Source organism: Muscardinus avellanarius (assembly GCF_963383645.1).
Source record: "Muscardinus avellanarius genome assembly, chromosome: 13".
NCBI classification, from domain to species: domain Eukaryota; kingdom Metazoa; phylum Chordata; class Mammalia; order Rodentia; family Gliridae; genus Muscardinus; species Muscardinus avellanarius.
The window spans coordinates 73101790-73122845 of NC_137799.1; the positions used below are offsets into that span (position 1 = coordinate 73101790).

A 21056-nucleotide genomic window follows, 5' to 3' on the forward strand; every position below is an offset into this window, starting at 1 on the left:
ACTGACTGAGAATAAAAGTAATGGCAGTTTTAGGCTCTTGTGCCTGGCCCTGTGACAACTGCTTGCCATACATTAGTATATTTTAAAGCACACAACAATGAATGAGACATATTATTTTTGGTCTTTTTTTCCTTCTAGTAACACCCCAGCCCCATTGTTATATTTTATATTTGATGCTCTTGACTAGGAGGATTTGGGGTGTGTGTGTGTGTGTGTGTGTGTGTGTGTGTGTGTGTGTGAGAGAGAGAGAGAGAGAGAGAGAGAGAGAGAGAGAGAGAGAGCGCGCGCGCCTGTGAATGAAACCGAGGGGCATTCTACCTCTGAGCTACACCCCCAGCCCTATTTTTTATTCTTTTTTCTTTTCTTTTCTTTTCTTTTCTTTCTTTTTTTTTTTTTTTGGTGGTACTGGGGTTCCTGGAAGCCCTTCTACCTCCGGGCTACACTCTCAGACCTATTATTTTATATTTTTATTTGGAAACAGGGTCTCATAAACCAGCGCAGCTGGCTTCGAACCTGCGTGATCCTCCTGTCTCCACCTCCCAAGCGCAGGGATTACAAGCATGCACCACCACGCCAGGCTTTATTCTTATTTTGAAACAGGGTCTCAATGAGTTGCAAAGGGCCTCACTAAGTAATAGCTGAGGCTGCCCACAAACCACAATCCTCCTGTCTCAGCCTCCCAAATTTTGGGATTACAAGCATGCACTACCATGCCCTTTGAGAAGAGAAGTGTGTGTGTGTGTGTGTGTGTGTGTGTGTGCGCGCGCGCGTGCGCATGCACACGCATGCATGCATGCCTATTTTTTTGTTTTGAAACAGGGTCTCGCTAACTTGCTAAAAGTCTCACTAAGTTACTAAGGCTGGCCTTGAACCTATGATCCCTTCTATCTCAGCCTCTCCAGTATTGGGATTAAAGATGTGTGCCTCTATACCCGACATAGAAAGAATTTATGAATGGAACAATTGTGCTATTTCTTGAAACTTTTCAAGAGTGTTTTAGAGTGCTTCACCTCACTCTCTTACTCTCTTGAGTCCTGCCTCTTTTCTTTCTTCCCTTCATTCTGTCTTTTCTCTCCCTATTTCCATTCCAGACTCCTCATATAGTACTTCCTATGTTCCAGGAAAAACAGAGACCAGGAGAGCTAGAATTTCTCCTTCTGGACCTTACATTCTGTTGTAAAAAGACAGTTACTCAATAAGTAAACAAATACATAAACCAGACCAATACAGGTGTCATGAAAGAAGGAGAGAAGGAGTTATCTGGATGGATGGATGGATGGATGGATGGATGGCTGGCTGGCTGGCTGGATGGATGGATGGATGGATGGATGGATGGATGGATGGATGGCTGGCTGGCAAGGAAGGCCACCTTCTGGAGGTGACAGTAGGTTTAAAGTTTGAAGGAAGGCTAGGAGCAGTGGCACATGCCTGCAATCCCAGTACTTGGGAGGCTGAGACAGGATTACAGGTTTGTGTCCTGCCTCAACAACCTCATGAGGTCCTCTGCAACTTAGTGAGACCCTGTTTCAAAGTTTAAAAAGAAAAGTAGGTCTGTAGCTCAGATGTAGAATGTCTCTGAGCTAAATCCTTTGGAAGAAAGAAGGGAAGAAAGAAAGAAAGAAAGAAAGAAAGAAAGAAAGAAAGAGGAAGAGGATGAGAGATATTTTCATATACTGGGTATAGAGGATTTTAAGAATACATGAGGGAGAAGGAACAGACAACAAGGACAAAGTCCCAGGGGTAGGAAGGAGTGAAGGGGCCTTGAGATCTGGAGAGGAGGCCACAGTATCTGCAGAAATTGGACAGGGGCAAAAAGTAGAAAAGTCAAGAGGGTGGGGCCAATCCCGTGACGCCTGATGAAGTGTGGTTGGGTTTCTGAGTTTTGTCCTCAAGATGATAGATGTTGAGGAGGGATTTTTAAAAAGAGGGGGGTGACGTGATTTGACTTCTACAGAAGCACTGTGTAAGGAATAGATTTTAAAGGCCAGTAGGAAGAGAGAAGTCCAGTTGAGGGTGGTTTTCCAGGCTCTCATTTTTTAAAGTCAGATCCAATGAATCAGATGAGCTGGAGGGTCCACCCCATTGTTGGTTTTTGGATTGTGTGTTTGTTTATCCTGTGTCCTGCCCTCCCTTAACAGGTTTGACTACGAGGGGCTGGAGCCCAAGGCAACATATTATATCATGAGAGACCTGGAGGCCCTGATCACGGACAAGTCCTTCATTGGCCAGCAGTTTGCTGTGGGGAGCCACATCTACAGCGTGGCGAAGACAGATAGCTTCGAGTACGTGGACCCGGTGGATGGCACTGTAACCAAGAAACAGGTACTTGCCAGGGAATCACCAGACAGGCCACCTAAGCTGGTAGCCAAAGTAACCTAAAACTGGAGAAGTCTCTTGGAACGATCTGTTCTGAGCACTTCATTTTATACTTAAGGACTCTGTAGGCAGGGTAAGGATACATGTGATGAAGGTCACCTCACTGGTTAGTAACCGAGGGTGGATTAGAACACAGGTCCTCTCTATCTCTGCTTGTTAACTGATGGGCCAATGCCTCATATAGGTACAGACCCAACAATTCTTTCTCAAATGTTTGTAGCCTGTAAGCCTTTATAAGTAGTGGCCATGATTGGAGACAGATTTAGAGAAGTTTCCAAGAGTAAAAAATCACTGTCCTTAGGACCCCCAAGTACAGGGCTATTTCACCTTCTAATACTTTATATATGATTGAGGAATTGTTGGAGTTGGTCACTTCTTGTGGAGAAAAACAGTTGGGAAGTGTGCCCAGAAAACCCAAAAGGAACATTTATAATTGTGAGTGATTGTCAGAGACAAGTGGACAAACCAGCCACAACTTCTGTTATGGTCTCACCTTTGTGGATTGTGTAAGAAAAGCTTATAACCACTATAATTACTATTATTTTTTTTGGTGGTACTGGGGTTCCTGGAAGCCCTTCTACCTCCGGGCTACACTCCCAGACCTATTTTTATACTTTTTTATTTGGAAACAGGGTCTCTTAAGCCAGCATGGCTGGCTTCGAACCTGCGCAATCCTCCTGTCTCCGCCTCCCAAGCGCGGGGATTACAAGCGTGCACCACCACGCCTAGCAACTATAATTATTTTTCTTCTCAATTTTATTTATTGGCCATGGGAAATATTAGCCCCTCTGGGAACACATTAAAGGTATTAGCATTTACAGTCTAAATAATCTATCTTGGGTAATGTGAAGAGAAGTTCAGTCCCCCAAAGTTCCTAAATTCTTATCTTTTTATACATTTTTATAAGTAGAGAAAATAAGTCAGAAGCTGAAGGTCTTTGGGGACTAGATATAATGTAGTTACTGCTATTTTAATTGGCTAGTATTTCCTGTATCTTTCGATCATGGGATCCTTCAACTTGCAGCAAATCCCGATTCCTTCTTGTTTTTCTCTTGATACTCTCTGGTCTGCTTGGTTCTGTAGTACCCCTTCATCTCCTCACAATATCAGTCTCTCATTCTAGAAGCTCATCTGTGGCTCAATGAACTGATTACAGCCTCCCTTTGGAAAGGTGAGGATAGTAGAGAAAATGATAGGTAAGAGGTTAGAAGACTCTGAATTAATCCTGCCACTTACTAGTTTTGACTTTGGGAAGGTTGCTTAATTTCTTTGGGCCATATTTTCCTTCTCCTCCATAAAATACTTATCCTGAAAAACTGTTTTTGAAAGAGAATTAAATAAAACACACACAAGCTCCTAGCTATTCTTTATATAGGGAGTACATAATACATTTTTATAGTTGTGTTTTGTTAAGGATAATTGTATATAGACTGGACTCCATTTGCTCTGAGATGACACCAGTGAATCGGTCTTTGCAGGTAGGAAACCCGGAGCTCATCTGGCATCTGTGAGCCCCTATTTAAATGTGTTTTCCAGTTTTGTACCACAGTCTCATTTCCATTTTATTCAGGACCTCCTGGAAAACTTTTCCCCTGATACAAGGCTCACTTTGGTTTTGTTACTGTATGATTCAAGAGACATAAAATATGTTCTTTCTAAAGTAACCCTGCAAGGTTTTTGTTCACTGGCGAGGAAGGCTTGGAAGCCTTTCCTTGGAGTGATTGGTCCAGTCGACATAAGTTCTGGACTTCATCTACTCATGAGAAGTTTGTCTGTTGAGCCAATTTGTTTGACTGTTTAATAGAATATTTCTCTACTTTATTTCTTGCTCAGTACACTTAGCATTTAGATACATTTTTTTCTGGGATGTCCTTCAACCACTCACACCAGGTTGATTGCATCTCAAGTTCTTGTATCCGTTTATTTCATCTCCCTTGCCCTTACATAGCCATAGAGGGACTTCCATTTTCACCTTGGGATTCACTGAGTTGTTTCTGTCCATATCACTCCATCTGAACTCAAATGTGGCTATAGATAAATGTTACCAGGACCTGCTCCTGGGGATTTTTCAATTGTTATTAATTTCCCCAGATTTCAGGACCCTGGTGACACCTTGATTGATTGGGGGCCCTGAGTCACACTGGAATTTCTCTGCAGGTCTGGATTTGACTTGGTGAGGTGATGAGGGCCTAGTTAACTCTCAGAAATATCTCCAGCCACAGATGCTTTTTTTTGGCCACGATTGGTCCTATTGGGCAGAAGTGGAAGCCCTGCAGAGCCGGGCTACACAGAACTCTTGGGATATTAATAGACATCAACTTTCAGTTTCTGGGATAGTTAAGTCTGGGGCACACTATAGGTGATGTGCAAAATAAACATACTTTTTAAGCTAAAGACACCAAAAAGACATATTTAAATTTATTGTAATTATTTTAAAATAACTATAAGTTACCTTAGTGCACCAATAGAATAGCTAGTTACTGAGAGCTTACTAAATACATAATTTTGTTTTTTTTTCCTGGTGCAGTTTTTTAATTTAAATATCATAGTTTTATTGACATGTAATTCACATACTATGCTATTTTCCCATTTACAGCCTATACTTCACTGGTTTTTCTACTTAGCTGTTGTACGTCATCACCTTAATCAGTTTTAGGAGATTTCCTTACCTCTGAAAGAATCCTGGTACTGTTCAGCTGTCACCCCATTCTAACACTTCTCTAATTCCTAGTCCCTGGCAACCACTGATCTCTATAGATTTACCTGTTCTGGATATTTCCCATAATTGGAATCATATGTGATTCGTTGTGACTGGTTTCCTTCAGTTAATGTACTGTTTTCAGGGGTCATCGTTGTTTTACCATATGTCAGCACCTCATTCCTTTTATTGCCAAATAGTGCTCTGTTGTATGGATATACTTTCTTTTTATTCATCACTTGATTGAAATTTGGGTTTTTCTCCATTTTTTTTTTACTAATGCTGGTTGCTGATAGGGATGTTTATACACATGTTGTTGTGCAGACAGGTTTTCAATCCACCTGGGTCAAACAGAGTTGCTTATTTTATTTATTATTTTATTATTTATTATTTTATTATTATTATTATTATTAGTAGTAGTAGTAGTAGTAGTAGTAATTGAACCAAAGGCATTCTACCTCTTAACTACAACCCAGTCCTTTAATATTTTTATTTTGAAACAGAGTTTTACTAAGTTTTTGAGACTGGTCTTGAACCTGTGATTCTCCTGTCTCAGCTTCCCAAGTACCACCATGCCTGACTAAAGTTACCTGTTTTAGACCTTACAGAACCTGCCATCACCTTCAAAAGCATTTACACTACTGGGCTGGGGGTGTAGCTCAGTGATAAAGCACTTGCGTAGGCTGTACACGAACCTGGATTATTTGATCCTCAGTGCACACGCGCACGCACACACAAACAAAAGAGAGAAGAAAGAATGAAAGAAAACAGGAAGAAAGAAAAGAGTGTAGGGAAGGAAGGAAAAACAGGAAGAAAGAGAAAAGAAAGTGGTCATATCACTTCATGTTCCCACCATGTGGGCTCCATTTGTCCCACACCTTTGCTGGCCCTTGTCATGATATGTTGTCGTCGTCGTCGTCTTCTTCTTCTTCTTCTTCTTCTTCTTCTTCTTCTTCTTCTTCTTCTTCTTCTTCTTCTTCTTCTTCTTCTCCTCCTCCTCCTCCTCCTCCTCCTCCTCCTCCTCCTCCTCCTCCTCCTTCGTACTGGGGATGGAACCCAGGGGCATCCTACCTCTGAGCTACACCCCCACCCCTATTTTTTCATTCTTAGTTTGTTTTAAAGCTATTATGTTTTATTATATAGTGAAAAGCATGGAAATACTATATGTGACCAGAAACTTTAAGGGTTTTTCGGAAGAGATACATTACATAGTATGAGATCCACTTAATAAAACAGGATAGAGAAACAACAAAATAATTAAAAAACTTCCATGACAAATATTAGCCATACAAAAATAGTGGAGCATTCTTTATTTTTGAAACAGGGTCTCACTGAGTTGCAGAGTGCCTCACTAAGTAGCTGAGGCTGGCGGTGAACTGCGATTTTCCTGTCCCAGCCTCCCAAATGCTAGGATTACAAGTGTACACCACCACACTTAGCTCCAGTGGACTCTTAATGTCATAAAATCTGCTCTTATTTTGGGAGGCTGATGGCTCTGGTCCTCTTCAGTATTCTCTTGTGTTGGAATCAGACAGGCAGAGATGTGAGGGCTGACTTGGTCACTCTCTAGATTTGTGACTTAAGCATGATACTTCTCTGAACCTCAACTTGAGGATGGTGGTGGTGATGATACTTACAAGTGGGGCAATGGAGGTTTGAGGAGATTATATATACATATATGTGTGTGTGTGTGTGTGTGTGCGCGCGCGCTAAAAAACAATATTTGGTATGCCCAAGTGCTAGAAAACATTCCCCCAAATGTTTTGTTTATTCTACCCTTAAAATGCTTGACAGTGAAATTTGAATTTCAGATTATGATCTCAAGGTGGTGGGAGACTCCCAGTTAGGTCTTGTTTGGTTTAAATTCTACTTACTACAGAAAAAGTATAAACAACAGACCTAATTCAACAAAGTTTATTAAACAGATATTTTGGGTGTTCCTGTTTTGTCCAGAAATTATCTCTAAGCAGGAGGTTCTTCCCCAGAGCCGCCATGTCCCAGGGCGCATGGCAGGGTGGGGGCAAGATGTGAGTGCAGGGGCTGGAGGTCAGGAGTCTTTGGACTTGTATCCCTGCCCTGCCACCTCTTCACTGGCTTATCCTAGGCAAGTCATATCCAACCTTCCTGTAACATCTTTTCTTTATCTGAGAAAATCCAATCCTACCTGGGGCTACCTCACTGAGCCACTGTGAAGGTAAAATGAGACAATGAATGCACGTTGTTGGCACATAACAAACACTAGTATATTGTTAACCAAAATTAGTTTGTTAAAAGAGCATCCTTGGGCATTAGGGAGTTGAGACTGAAGGATCGCAGTTTGTGGACAGCCTCAACTACTTAGCGAGGCCCTTCGAAACTCAATAACACCCCCAAAAAAATAAAAATAAAAAAGAACAAACAGTATTTCAAACAAATAAAATCTCAACATGTTAGGAATTAAAAATAAATAAATAATAAATAGATAAAGTACTGGGCATGGTAACACACGCTTGTAATCCCAGCATTCGGGAGGCTAAGACAGGAAGATCACAGTTCTTGGACAGCCTTAGCTACTTATGAGGTCCTTTGCAACTCAGTGAGACCCGGTTTTAAAATAAAGAATAGGAATCAACTCGAGATGGATCAAAGACTTAGAAATTAGACCGGAGACTGTGAAGTTATTAGAGGAGAGCATAGGCTCAACACTACAACATATTGGCACAGGCAGTAACTTTCTCAACAAAACCTCCAAAGCTCAGGAAATTAAAGCAAGAATTAACAAGTGGGATAGCATCAAACTAAAAAGTTTCTTCTCATCAAAGGAAACCATCAATAACCTAAAGAGGAAGCCTACAGAATGGGAAAAGATCTTTACCAGCCACCACTCTGATAGGGGGCTAATATCCAGAATATACAAAAAGCTCAAAAGACTTTACACTAGCAAAACAAACAACCCAATCAAGAAATGGGCAAATGAACTAAATAGACACTTCACAAAAGAAGAGATACAAAGGGCCAATAGATACATGAAAAGATGTTCTTCATCATTAGCCATCAGGGAAATGCAAATCAAAACTACACTGAAATTCCATCTAACCCCAGTCAGAGTGGCAAGCATAAAGAAATCAAATAACAACAAATTCTGGCGAGGATGTGGGGAAAGAGGAACTCTTTTACACTGTTGCTGGGAGTGCAAACTAGTTCAGCCACTATGGAGAGCTGTGTGGAGATTCCTAAGAAAGCTGGGAACAGATCCACCATATGATCCAGCTCTACCACTCCTGGGTATTTTTCCAAAGGGGTTGAATTCAGAGAAATACAGCAACATATGCATACCTATGTTCATAGCAGCACAATTAGTAATAGCCAAAATATGGAACCAACCCAGGTCTCCATCAACTGATGAATGGATTGTAAAACTTTGGGAAATACACACAATGGAATTCTATTCAGCCATAAAGAAGAACAAAATCATATCATTTGCAAGAAGATTGAAAGTCCTGGAAAGCATTATGTCAAGTGAGATCAGCCAAGCACAGAAGGAGAAGGTACATATGTTTCCTCTAATATGCCCAAACTAGGGAACATAGAGGATACCAGTGGGACTCCAGATAATGGAGCAGAAATACCAGCAAAGTTTGAATGGAAAGATACGAAAGGAGGAAGGCTGAACTTGATTAATGAGGGTCTACATCTGAATATTTGTAAAACTATGAATATGGCATGGTTACCATGGACAATCATTGGTGGGAGGAGTGAAGGGAAAGCGGGGGCGGGGAGAGAGGGCACCAAATATAGTTTAAATGTATACCATTTATGTTCAATAAAAATCGTATTAAAATAAAGAAAGAAAGAATAAAAAATAGGGCTAGGGGTATAGCTCAGAGGTAGAATGCCCCTAGGTTCCATCCCCAGACCCACAAAATGAATGAAAGAAAGAAAGAAAGAAAGAAAGAAAGAAAGAAAGAAAGAAAGAAAAGAAAGAAAATAAATAGGGCTGGGTGTGTAGCTCAGAGGTTCAATGCCCCTAGATTCCACCCCCAGTACCAAACACACACAAAAAAAGAGCATTCTTGGGAGTAAAAGAGTTTCTCATTTAGGAGGCCATGCATGATAACAACAAAAATAAAAGCAGAAGAGAAATGTGCGACTTTGCGGGTTGTTGTGTGAAGCTATGAGAAGACCACTTGAGTTTCTGAGTCATCTGTGAATTGATTCAAACTCACATTTCTCTGTCTCCCCACGTCACTCCCTCCAACACACACTCTGATTCATAAATGGAAAGGTTTTCTAAGGCAGTTTAGTCTCTTTTTCTGTCCTAACTTTAAGGTCAAAGTCAGGAAACAGATCATGGAAAACAATCGGTTTCACATACATCTCTAGAGATAGAGCAGAAATGCTTCTCCAACCCAAATGGAGTCCTGTTCTGGTGATAAGCCCCAGCAAGTCCCACTGCCCAGGCAGTGTTCAGCAAAGTCCATCCTGCCTGCTGGAGACACCCTGTGAGGGTCATTCAGGAAGCAGGAAGGAAGCCTGGAAGTGCTTGCTTCAGGGGAAGTGGATTCCCAGGAACCTCTGTGGCCCTACTGTGTCTGGTCAGGTTTTAGGGCACTTCCTATAGATGCCTTCAAGTGTCTGATGTTTTTGTGACCTTGGGTACCAAGAGAAGAGGTGATGTGTGTTGTCCATTCAGTAGCGACCAAGAAAGACTGATTTAGAAATAGGAATGAAGGCCTGATTCCATTGCAATTCTGGGCTCCCGTGAGGATATATCACTCGATTCTCAAGCAAAATCTGATCACATGAATGATGCTGGTTTCTTCAAATATGAGTAGGGTACCTGCTTTGAGAGGAGGAAAACAGCTTGATCAAATTGCTGACTCGTCTAAAAAGCTCCCAACATGAAAAGCAAAGGGAGGTTAGACAACTCCCCGTGGCCTGGAGGGCGGCCCAGTCTTTCCTCAGTGTGCAAATATCCAGGGTCTCCTTCATGTCCGATGTTCTCTCTTCTTACCATGAATATGCCAAGGAACATTATCAATTCCCAGGTGGTCTCTTCCTAGAATCTCCTCCTTGAGGGCTAAGTCCTGGCACCTCCCCTCGGCGCCTGCAATTCTGAGCCCCCCTTCCCAGCTCTGATGGAAGGAATACTCTAGCCCTGGTGTCGTGGAGGAAGGGTAATCTGACAGAAACGAGACCACACTGAGAGATGGCATATTGTCACCGCGCTGGTACCAAGCCAGAGCAATGACCCATGTTTTGAAAATCTGTATTGGAATGAGAAACCTCGACTCTTCAGGAACAGAACTGAAGCGACTGAGTCTTTTTTCATGACTAGCCCAACTCTTGTATTTCTACTTAGAAGCTGAAGAATCATGAAATCCTACCAGTTCTAAAGTTCCTTTCAAGTAACAGTTCGGCTGATATTAAAAAACCTAATGTTGCCAGGCATGGTGGCGCATGCTTGTAATCCCAGCATTCGAGAGGCTGAGACAGGAGGATCCGGGTTCGTGGACAGCCTCAGCTACTTAGTGAGGCCCTTTGTTTCTCATTGAGACCCTGTTTCAAAATAAAGAATTAAACAATAGGGCTGGGGGTGTAGCTTGGAGGTAGAATGCCCTTGGGTCCCATCCCCAGTACTGAAAAAAAAAAAAAAAAACCTGATGTAAATAAAAGCATACCGGTTAGCTGATACAGAAAGCCAAGTCCTATTTGATTATTTCAGGCTAACTCTGGGTGTATTAATACCTCTTCAAGTTATTCAGGCTGTGTGGAAACATTTTGATGGGCTCCTCAGCTTTGAAAGAAAGACATTTGATGTTAGTTCAGACAAAAAGCATACTTTGAAGACTGGTTTTGAAGTAACTGGCTTGCTTTTGGAGTTGTTTAAATATGCAGGGAGATGTCCACACTTAAATTTTGGTATTTGGAAACAGTAAAGAAAGCAGGGAGGCAGTGTGGAGCTCACACTTTAGTTTCAGCAGGTAACACTTTCATATTTACCTCTGTGCCCTGGCTTTGGTCAGCAGGTGCAGAGAAGCAAACCAGACGTCATCACTTCGCAAAAGCCACCAAGTATGGCAGCAGGGAACCTGGAGTGTCCAGGCTGAGGGCATCTGTCTCTCTCCAGGGCTAACTGTTCAACCTTCAACTTCAGTCTTTGATTTTGAGCCCATCCTGATCAATGAACCACCTGAGAGACCGTAACAGAAGTCAATTATTATCGTCTCTATCATATATCACTTCCTGGTGTGTGGCTTATGCATCTAGAAATTGAACTTTGGAAATCATTTCAGCTGTTTTAGTGAGCCCACTTTATAGAGCTTAGCTAAATCTGAAAGTTAAAAGTCTAATATAGTCTTTCAACACTGAGTAACAGAAATGTTTAGGGAGCACCTAGAGAGTGTTTAGGGGTGTTATCATTACATCCATATTGTGATTGAATATGGGTTAAAATTCCCTTTCCAGCCAGGCATGGTGGCACATGCCTGTAATCCCATTACTTGGGAGAGTGAGACTGGAGGATCTTGGGTTTGAGGCCAGTCTTAGCAACTTAGAAAGACCCTCACAACTTATCAAGACCTTGTTTCAAAATTTAAAAATAAACTAAAAGTATGGCTGGAGGTGCAGCTCAAAGGTCGAATGACGTTGGGTTTAATCTCCATTACCCATTTAAAAAAATCCCTTTTTGTTTTAGATCATGATATTGAAAAAAATAAATCTCTGTACTGAGCATACATTCCTTTCCTAGCTTAGGACAATGTGAAGGTAGCTAACGCTTGATTTATTCATATTCACACCCATTTTACTGGTGCAATAGGTATTTGACAAACACCAGCCATTGTGCCACTGGCCCTGAGGATTCCAGAGCACACAAGGCAGTTGAGATTCCTGCCCTCTGCTTCCTGTTTAGCAGAGAAGACAAACTGACATTAAACTTGTAATTTCTACAGTTTGTTGAACACTATTACAGAGAAAGAACTTACTTGGGTGTGCATTTCAGGAAGAACTAATCTAGACTAAGATTCTAGAAACTCTTTACCTTTACGGGGAGGTGATCTTTCAGCTGTGTCTTGAAGAAGAAGCAGAAGCTGGTACAGGTGAAACCACTTTACTGGACTACATGCTTTTCTTCATTTGAATGTGGTTATAAGGTTGTTTACCTTTCCAGATAAAGAGCCAGCAGGGGTTTTCTATAGACATTCTTATGGGATGTTAGGATAGCCATGATTATGTCTCTACACCAGTGCTCATTATATAACATTGTGGTAGTGGTAGATAAAGACAATTGGACTATATATTGTACTAAAAATGATTCTTGGTTGGACATCTTGAAAACTATATATTTTAAAAATTCTAGTAGCCACTATGCCTGAGATCTTCCTATGCATCTTTTAGGGACCCAACACCTATTTGGTGTTTTTATAACAACCCACCAGATGATTTGAAAATAGAGGATGGAGATACTGTTTTTGGTTAATTTAGAAGTTCTTTTGATATGACTGGAGTTTTGTTGTAATGAATTGCCATCTTCTGACATGAGTGTATTGCTCTAGGACTATCTTAATAAGACTTTAAGCCTTCTGTAATCACGGTTGCTTCCTACTGAAATGCTAATGTTTCTGTGTAGTCAGGAGGGTAACCATCACCAGGAAACACAAATATGAAAGGAAAAAGCTGCAAACTATCACAGGAACTGACAGAGGAAGCTCTGCTGCTGTTTGGGTCAAATGGGTCCGATTCCAAACTATATAAGAACGGGGGCAGCTATTGTATAAACAGGGAGTAACATTCATTTGGGCCAAAGAAATGGGGAAATAGTTTGACTTAATTCCACTGTTCCAAATTTGATAGTGGGAATCTAAATGAATAATAGGGGTGTGTGTATGTGTGTGTGTGTGTGTGTGTGTGTGTGTGTGTGTGGTACTAGGGTCTACCTCTGAGCTGCTACACCCCCACCCCTATTTTATTCTTTATTTTTTTAATTTAGTTTTTATGGTACTGGGGATGGAACCCAAGAGTATTCTACCTTTGAACTATATCTTCAGCCCTATTTTGTATATTTTATTTTGAACCAGGGTCTCACCGAGTTGCAAAGGGCCTCACTAAGTAGCTGAGGCTGTCCACAAACTGCAATCCTCCTGTCTCAACCTCCCAAGTACTGGGATTGTAAGTGTGCATCACCATGCCTGGCTAAGAAAGAGCCTTGAAGTCTTTACTCTTTGAATGGCCCTCTTATCATCTAAGGTAGTTTTTGCTAAGTAGATGTTTTAAAGGAGCATTTAAGAAGCCAGGCGTGGTGGCACACACTTGTAATCCCAGCATTTGGGAGGCTGAGACAGAAGGATCATGGTTCGAGGACATCCTCAGCTACTTAGTGAGGCCCTTTGCAACTCAGTGAGACCCTGTTTCAAAATAAAGAATAAAAGTCAGGCTGAAGGTGTAGCTTAGAGGTGGAATGCCCCTGGCTTCCATCCCCAGTATTGGAAAAAAAAAAAAAAGAGCACTTAAAGAATCATTTGACCTCAGATAGTCAAATGATTCTTTGTTGAGAACAAAGAATTTGGCCTCAAGAGGGCTAATTTGTTGAGAACAAATGAACAACAAAAAATTTATAAAAGCCTAGGTGAGCTTTCTCCTAAGAGCAGGGCAGCTGTGTATGGCTGTGCGGTCAGTGCACTGACAAAGCCCTTGGCCTAATGAGGGAGGAGAAGCCACAGTCTAAGATAGCCAAAAGGAAAGATGCTGTTCTGTAATATGGCTACCCAGACAGGGCACCTTTTTGTAATTCATATGAAGGCATCACATGGACTAGCTACTCCCTTGCTCAACTTCGTTTGAACTCATGCTTGCAGTTAATTCTATGACTTAAACAAAGAAAAATGGGCAATTCTATGTAATTTGTGTGTGCGTGGAGAGAGATGTCTGTTCAATCCAAATTCCCTGCTTTATGGGCTGCATGTTTTCTTCGACAAAATATGGTTCAGATGTTACATAGCAATATTTTCACCTTGAAGCTTTCCAGATAAATCGTTGGGATTTCCTGTGAGAGATAATATCCCAACGAGCCTCCCAGTCTCTCTCTTCCAAGGCTGTCCTGTCTCCAGGTTCACATGCCTGGTGCAGCCAACTGACCGTATATGCGACATCACACCAGATTTCAGGACCATATGCTCATTTTCCCTGGAATTCATCCTACATCGGTATTTGACTAGGTCAGACGCTGCCAAGTAACTGTTGGTAATGTACAGTTCCTCCTTCCCGCCTGGCTGCAACATGTCCTAAGTCTCCAAACTAACATCTGGCAGGGTTGTATGTATTTAGCAACTTGCAGATTTTCCTGCATTGATTTACACGAGAGTTTTTTTTTTTAAGACAACAAAATCTCCAATATTCATTTATCAAACATTTATCAGATACTTACTCAATCTACATGAGGCTCTGAGCCAGCTTTGAGGACCATAAAAAAATATGAGATACTCTTCAAACAATGTCAGTTATATCAGGTCATTATCGAATCAGAAGCCTAGAGTGAGACCGAGACTGAAGTCTTAGGGCTCATGCTCACTGTTACATTGAATGAGTTTCTCTTTTTTTTTTCTTTCTTTTCTCTTTCTTTTCCTTTTCAATAAAAGAGGAATTGGCTCATTGACACTAATATTCTTCTTTCAGTACCTTCAAGTTTAAATTGACCAATTATGAAGAAGTATTTGTTTGCCAAAGCAACCAGTTTAGTGGCAGATCCGGAGAAGAAGGATTGTGAGAGATGCCTGAGGTTAGCAGGAGCTTCAGAGCAGACACAGCAGCATTCTTAAAATAAAATTCATCTTAATTCTACCTAATTTAAAGAAAGTAGGCGCTGTTGGCCATCAGTATTAAGGCTTCAGTTAGTAATCATGCAAAATCTGGCTAGTGAAAACCTAGAGCCTGGCCTCATTTTCATTACAAGTTTATCATTGGAAGAATTATAACATTCATATATTGATTGATACTCTTCAAAGCACTTTACTTTTTCTGATCTGATCTGATGCTCACAGCAACCTTATGAAGTAGACTGTTATTTTTTTTTTTTACTGCTTTTTAGGAAACTAAGGCTTAGAAAGCTTATGTGCCTTACTCAAGACCACCAGCTAATCAGTAGCCAAGCCAGAATTCTAGCCTGGCTTATCCAATCGCTATTTCTGGGCCATCTTCATGCTGACTGTCCGTAAATAGTAAGTCAAAGAGGGTCAAATCTGAGGACAAAAAAAAAAAAAAAAACAGCTTCAATATGACAACTGGAAACAGACTAAAGGATATTTGTGTTGAGATTATTGTGTATGACACGGGATTCTCTTAACAATGGCTTTTCATTGCAACAAAGACAGAATGGGCAAAACCTCATCTTGAGTCAGCCTTCCAAGTACTGACTTGGGATTACAGGTGCACAACACCACACTGGGTTCATTTCCTCACGGAGGAACACTCCTCAGGTACCTGAGAGGAAGGGACATTCTGGGCTGGACCTTCAGAATCCTTTCCTTGCCTCTTGGGACACTATATTTAGCACTATCTTCTAACAAAGGGAGCATCTTTTCTCCTTTATTGAACACGTGGCTGTTGTGTTATTCTAGCTATTACAGCTCCTGTGGCCACAGAGGCACCATACATCCCTTCCTAGCCACTCTGAAAATTCATAAGAATATGGTGCTAAAAATATGTGTTTGGGAGCTGGATGTGGTGGTGCATGCTTATAATCCCAGTTTGTGAGGCTGATTCAGGAGGATTACAGGTTTTAAAATAGTCCTTAACAACATAGTGGGACTCAGCAACCTAGCAAGATCCTGTTTCAAAAAAAAAAAAAAGAATAAATAAAAACTTAAAGCTGGAGATGTAGCTTGGAGGTAGAATACCCTTAGGTTCAATGCTCAGTACAAAAAAAAATATGTTGTAGGATGGCTTAAGAGGATGTTCTTATCATGGTTCTGCAGCTGACAAGGCCCAAGGAAGAAGTTTTCAGGACTTTGTGACATGATGCTGTTTTATTAACTTTCCTGTGTTACATCCTGAGGCTGCAGTTGGATGATGATGTATTTGTGAAACCTTAAGTTCTAAAGGGACTTTTCTTAAGACTCCTCTGTAACACAGCCTAGGCATTTGATAAGTGAGGCAGGTAATCCAGAGAAAAAAGACCACTTGAGTGGTTCCTCCATTTAACTACATTAGAATCACCTACAGAGCTTTTAAAATCCTGCTGCCTAATAGATTCTCCCTACAAATTAAGTCTCAATGGCAGGGGTGAAGGCCTGCCACCACCATTTTTTAAGGCCCCTGGCTAATTCCAGTGTGTAGCAAAGTTTGCAATTTATCCAAGATCGTGCAACCAGGAGTGGGGTACCATCTTGGTTCAAAATTATTTTTCTAGCCCAATTTGGCTCTCCTTTTAGAACATTTTGAAGAATGAGGGATGAGAAGATTGTAGTAGACAAGCTTCCATAGTGTGTACCCAATTTGTATTTATTATTTTGTTTTTCACACCTACCCTTCAACATTAGTCCTAATTCACCAGGAAGAACATGAGTGTGTTTTTATTTGGCCCATGGGTCCTTGATGAAGGTGGAGACAGCTGTGGGGCCTCCAGTGCTGCTCATTCCAGGTGCTGAACATACAGTGATGTTCATTCAACAAGTGTTTATGGAGAACCTACTGTGTGCCAGGAATTATTAACTATGTGGGTTCAATGGAGGAGAGCAAGATATATAAGGCTCTGCCCACCCAGATCTTGTCAGTAAATGAAAGATCCAGAGACAGAGTTCAGCAATTCCAACTTTTCAGTATCAAGGCTGTGCTGGGAATTGGTTTTATTCATTTGCTGGAGGCCTTGTTTTCTTCAAGAGGATTTGTGGCAGCAAAACCCCATAATGATGTTGTTAGAATATAAATAAGAAACAGAAATCAAGACTAGGGAATATATAAATTAGAGAGTCAAGAATAGGAGAAGAAAAATAATTCATAGTTATGCAAGTCATAAGGAACAACTTGGACTGAACCTCAAACTTGGCATTAAATGTCCTGGCAGCCATATTGAAAAGGGAAATATGGTTAGTTACAAAGTGCTTATTGTCTGAAAGAAAAGGAAGGCCAGTTCCTTGGGGAAGGAAAGGCTTTCCTAACACTTGGCTCTTGAGAAAATGTGTTATATGGAGCTACATAGTCTCTAACACTGTTTCTTTAGTGACTACAAGAGTGGATTTTATAAGACAGAGTCTTTTAATACGCGTAATCATGAAAATAAGAAACTGAAATGCAACTTAAACCATTTCTGTCAGGATTTGGTGGTCAGAAGTTGACTGGGGTCAAATATAGTCCAGACGAATCTGTGACTAGGAGATAGAACATCTGAGACATACAGGGATGGGCACCTTGATGATATGCTTCATAAACACAATTTTCCTCTATTGAGATTTTGATAAGGCAGATGGTTATATTTTCTATTGTCTGGAATAGGGTTAAAGGGTAAGTATTCCATGCTATGGACTATGTAGTAGTGTACACCAGGGGTCAGCAAAGGATTTCTGTAAAGGAATAGAGAGGTCATTTAGGCCTTGTAGACCAGATGGTTGCTCTGCAACAGCGATTCATGTCTGCCACTGTAGCGGCAAGACAGCCATAGGCAACATACAAATAAATGGGAAGGGTTGAATCTCAATAAAACTTGACTTATAAAAATGGATGGCAGGTCAAATTCCATTTATAGGTAAAATATTTTCAACCCCTGGCATGACTTAAAAGATAAAAACAAAACCTATAATTGGTGTTCTTTTGTTGAAATGAAGAAACAGAAGCTTGACAAGTCTTGGTGAATGGTGACTTTGGTCTCACAGTTTAATAGATAGCAAGTGGTGATTCCTGCTGGAAAGAGCATAGCTCGTGTTGGGGCTGCACATCCATGATTAGGCTCAGCTAGGGAACATGCAAATCTCAAAGCAGACCACTCCAATATTCACATAACAAAATGGAACTCACCAGCCATGGATCTGGGATTGATGCAGCACAGAAATCCACTGGTCTAAAAAGACTTGTTTTACATGCCTAGGAGATTGTGATGTTCCTCACCTGGCATGGTCTCCCAAACAGCATGCATTCTCAACTAAGGTCTCATATTTGGCTAACCAGGAAAGAGAGAAGATGGTAAATTATTTCTAGTAGGCTGATATATGCTATTCACTCCTTTCTTTTTTTCAAGTGCAAAATCTATTCCTGCCTACTATATGTAGATTCTAACAATCCTCTATGGTTATAGCATGTAGTATAACCATAAGATATTATGGTTACCTTCAGGGGAAAAAAACAGCATGATTTCATTGTGAAAAGGGTGTTATGAGCAGATAATACACTGATGGTTTGTTATGACCTGAATTCTTAAATACTTCTCACTGGCCAAAACTAACCGCCTGGTCAGCTGGATAATGGAAATACCTTCAAAGAAATGTTTATGGGAGATCATCAGAAGAGGCATCTCCAGGTTACTTGGAATCTGCAACAACAGGTTTTTAAGACCGTAGCTTTCGAATTGCTTTAACCAGTTTACGGATGAGCCATAGTCCTGAGCAATGAGTTACATGCTGATGACTTCCATATTATAATCACAATGGGAATTTAAGCTTGAACATAAATAAGAGCAGAGGCCAAATAATGTTATATGCATATATGAATGTATCACTATAAATCTCACTATTATGTGCAATCATAATGCACCAAAAAATGTTTTTACAGATACATCACTATGAACACAATTGTAGAACCTTTGGGATTTTATTGCTCATTTAACATAATTTGGTGTATGATGCTTTCTGGATCATAGATGATTAGTTCACTAGCTTCATTTGAAATCTCATTGATTATTCACCTCTCTAGCAGCAAAAAGTAGTTTAAAAACATTTCTGATTATTGTAACAGAATAACTAACACTTTGCCTTTATCGTCGCATGCCTAGGACTTAGCCCAGGATTTAATCCATAAAGGCCACTCTAAAATGTTTGCCCAATGAATGAATCCTGGGTAATACCATTTTGTTTGCAGAGCCAGGAAGAGCAGTTGGTTGCCAGAAAAGGAGATGTTTTGTTTCTGTTGAACTACTCTAAGAGAAACAAAAGCTTTTTGTTTGGAGATTGGAACAAAATATGCCTATAAAACTTAGAAAAGCAGAAAACCATTCAGATGGAATCATAGTTTGCCCCCCCCCAACATCAAGATATCACCAGATTTATTTGAGGGCAAGAAATTGACAGTGAGATTTATGCAGCAGGTTTGATATAATTAATAATGGTTTGTTCAATTAATTTTTATTGGTATTGCACATCATAGTAAGACTCATAATGATACATTCATATATGCATATAACATTATTTGGTTGGCTTTTTTCCCCAAACCTCCCTTTCCTTCCCCTCCTCCTTAGCCCAGTTTCCCTCCTCTTCTCTATTAGCCTCTCTCCCCCTTCTTATGAAATCTTTTTTTCTTTCCTAGTTTCTCTCTAGCTTCTACATATGAGATAAAACATGTGGCTTTTTTTCCTGAATTTGACTGATCTCACTTAGGGTGATGTTCTCCAGTGTCAGTCCATTTTCCTGCAAATGACATAACTTTGTTCTTCTTTATGGCTGAGTGAGACTCCATTGTGTTTATATACGTTTTCTTTATTCATTCACTTGACAGACTCCTATGTTAGTTGTATAACTTGGCTACTGTAAGTTCTTCTATGTCTGTATCACTATAGTATTTGAACTTTAATTCCTCTGGAAAGATACTGTGGAGTGGTATAGCTGTGTTATACTGTGGTCCCACTTCTAGTCTTTTGAAGAACCTCCATTCTGACCTCCAGTTTAGCTTACTAATTTGTAATCCCACCAACAATATGTAAGTGTTCCTTTTCTACTACATCCTCTCCAGCATTTATTATTGTTTGTATACTTGATGATTGCCATTTCAATTGGAGATAGATGGAATCTCAGTGTCGTTTTAATTTGCATTTCTTTGATTGCTAATGATGCTGATTATTTTGTCATGTATTTGTTTATATTTTTATATATCTCTTCCCTTTTTTGCAGTACTGGGGATGGAACCCAGGGGCATTCTGCCTCTGAGCTACACCCTCAGTCCTATTTTGTATTCTTTATTTTAAAACAAGGTCTCACTGAGTTGCAAAGGGCCTAAGTAGCTGTCTGCAAACTGCAATCCTCCTGTCTCAGCCTCCCAAATGCTGGGATTACAAGTGTGTACCAACCCAGCTTATTTCTTCCTTTTAATGGGTGCATTGTAATCATGCATTGTAATCATACATTGTGATGAAGTTCAGGGTAGTAGAGGCATATATTCACACAGCACTCATTGAGCCCTCCTCCAGCTCTCACCCCACTACCTCCCCTCCCCTCCTGTCCATGCATGTGCATGACACTGATTGGCATTGATAAATGTGTGTACATACATTATGTCCATTGAAGCGCTTCTTTCTTCAAGTCTACCTCCACTCTCCCACCTCCTTCAGTGAGGTCCCCTCCCTCACCCCACTAAGGTTTCACCTCCTCTGTTTGGAGCCTCTCCTATGTCCCAATTTCTCCTTAGCTTCCACATATGAGAGAAAACATCTAACTTTTCACATTCTGTGGTTAACTAATCTCACTTAGCATAATATTTTCCAGTTCCATTCATTTCCCTGAAAGTAACATAATTTTGTTCTTCCTTATGGCTGAATAAATTTTCATTGTGTAAATATCCCATAATTTTGTAAACCATTCATGTGTTGATGGATACTTCAACTGGTTCCATAGTCTGGCAATTATGAATTGTGTATTTCTTCATTTGAGGAGTGTCTACTCAGTTCAATTGCCCATATTTTGCTTGGATTATTTTTAGTGTTCAGTTTGTAAGTTCTTTGTATATTCTAGATATTAGTCCTCTAGCAGAAGAATAGGTGGAATTTTTTTTTCCTATTTTCTTTCTTCAGACTCTTGACTATTTCCTTTAC

General features: G+C 40.5%; 1 protein-coding gene across 1 annotated transcript in view; it reads left to right on the top strand.

Moving 5' to 3' along the window:
• PGM5 (phosphoglucomutase 5) overlaps window positions 1-21056 on the top strand; it is a gene marked incomplete at both ends in the record, with an annotated part of 190040 nt that overhangs the window by 136765 nt on the left and 32219 nt on the right. Inside the window, one exon of the mRNA XM_080708609.1 lies at window positions 2139-2322. Coding sequence (XP_080564735.1) covers window positions 2139-2322 — 184 coding nt within the window. The remainder of the gene's footprint in view (window positions 1-2138; window positions 2323-21056) is intronic.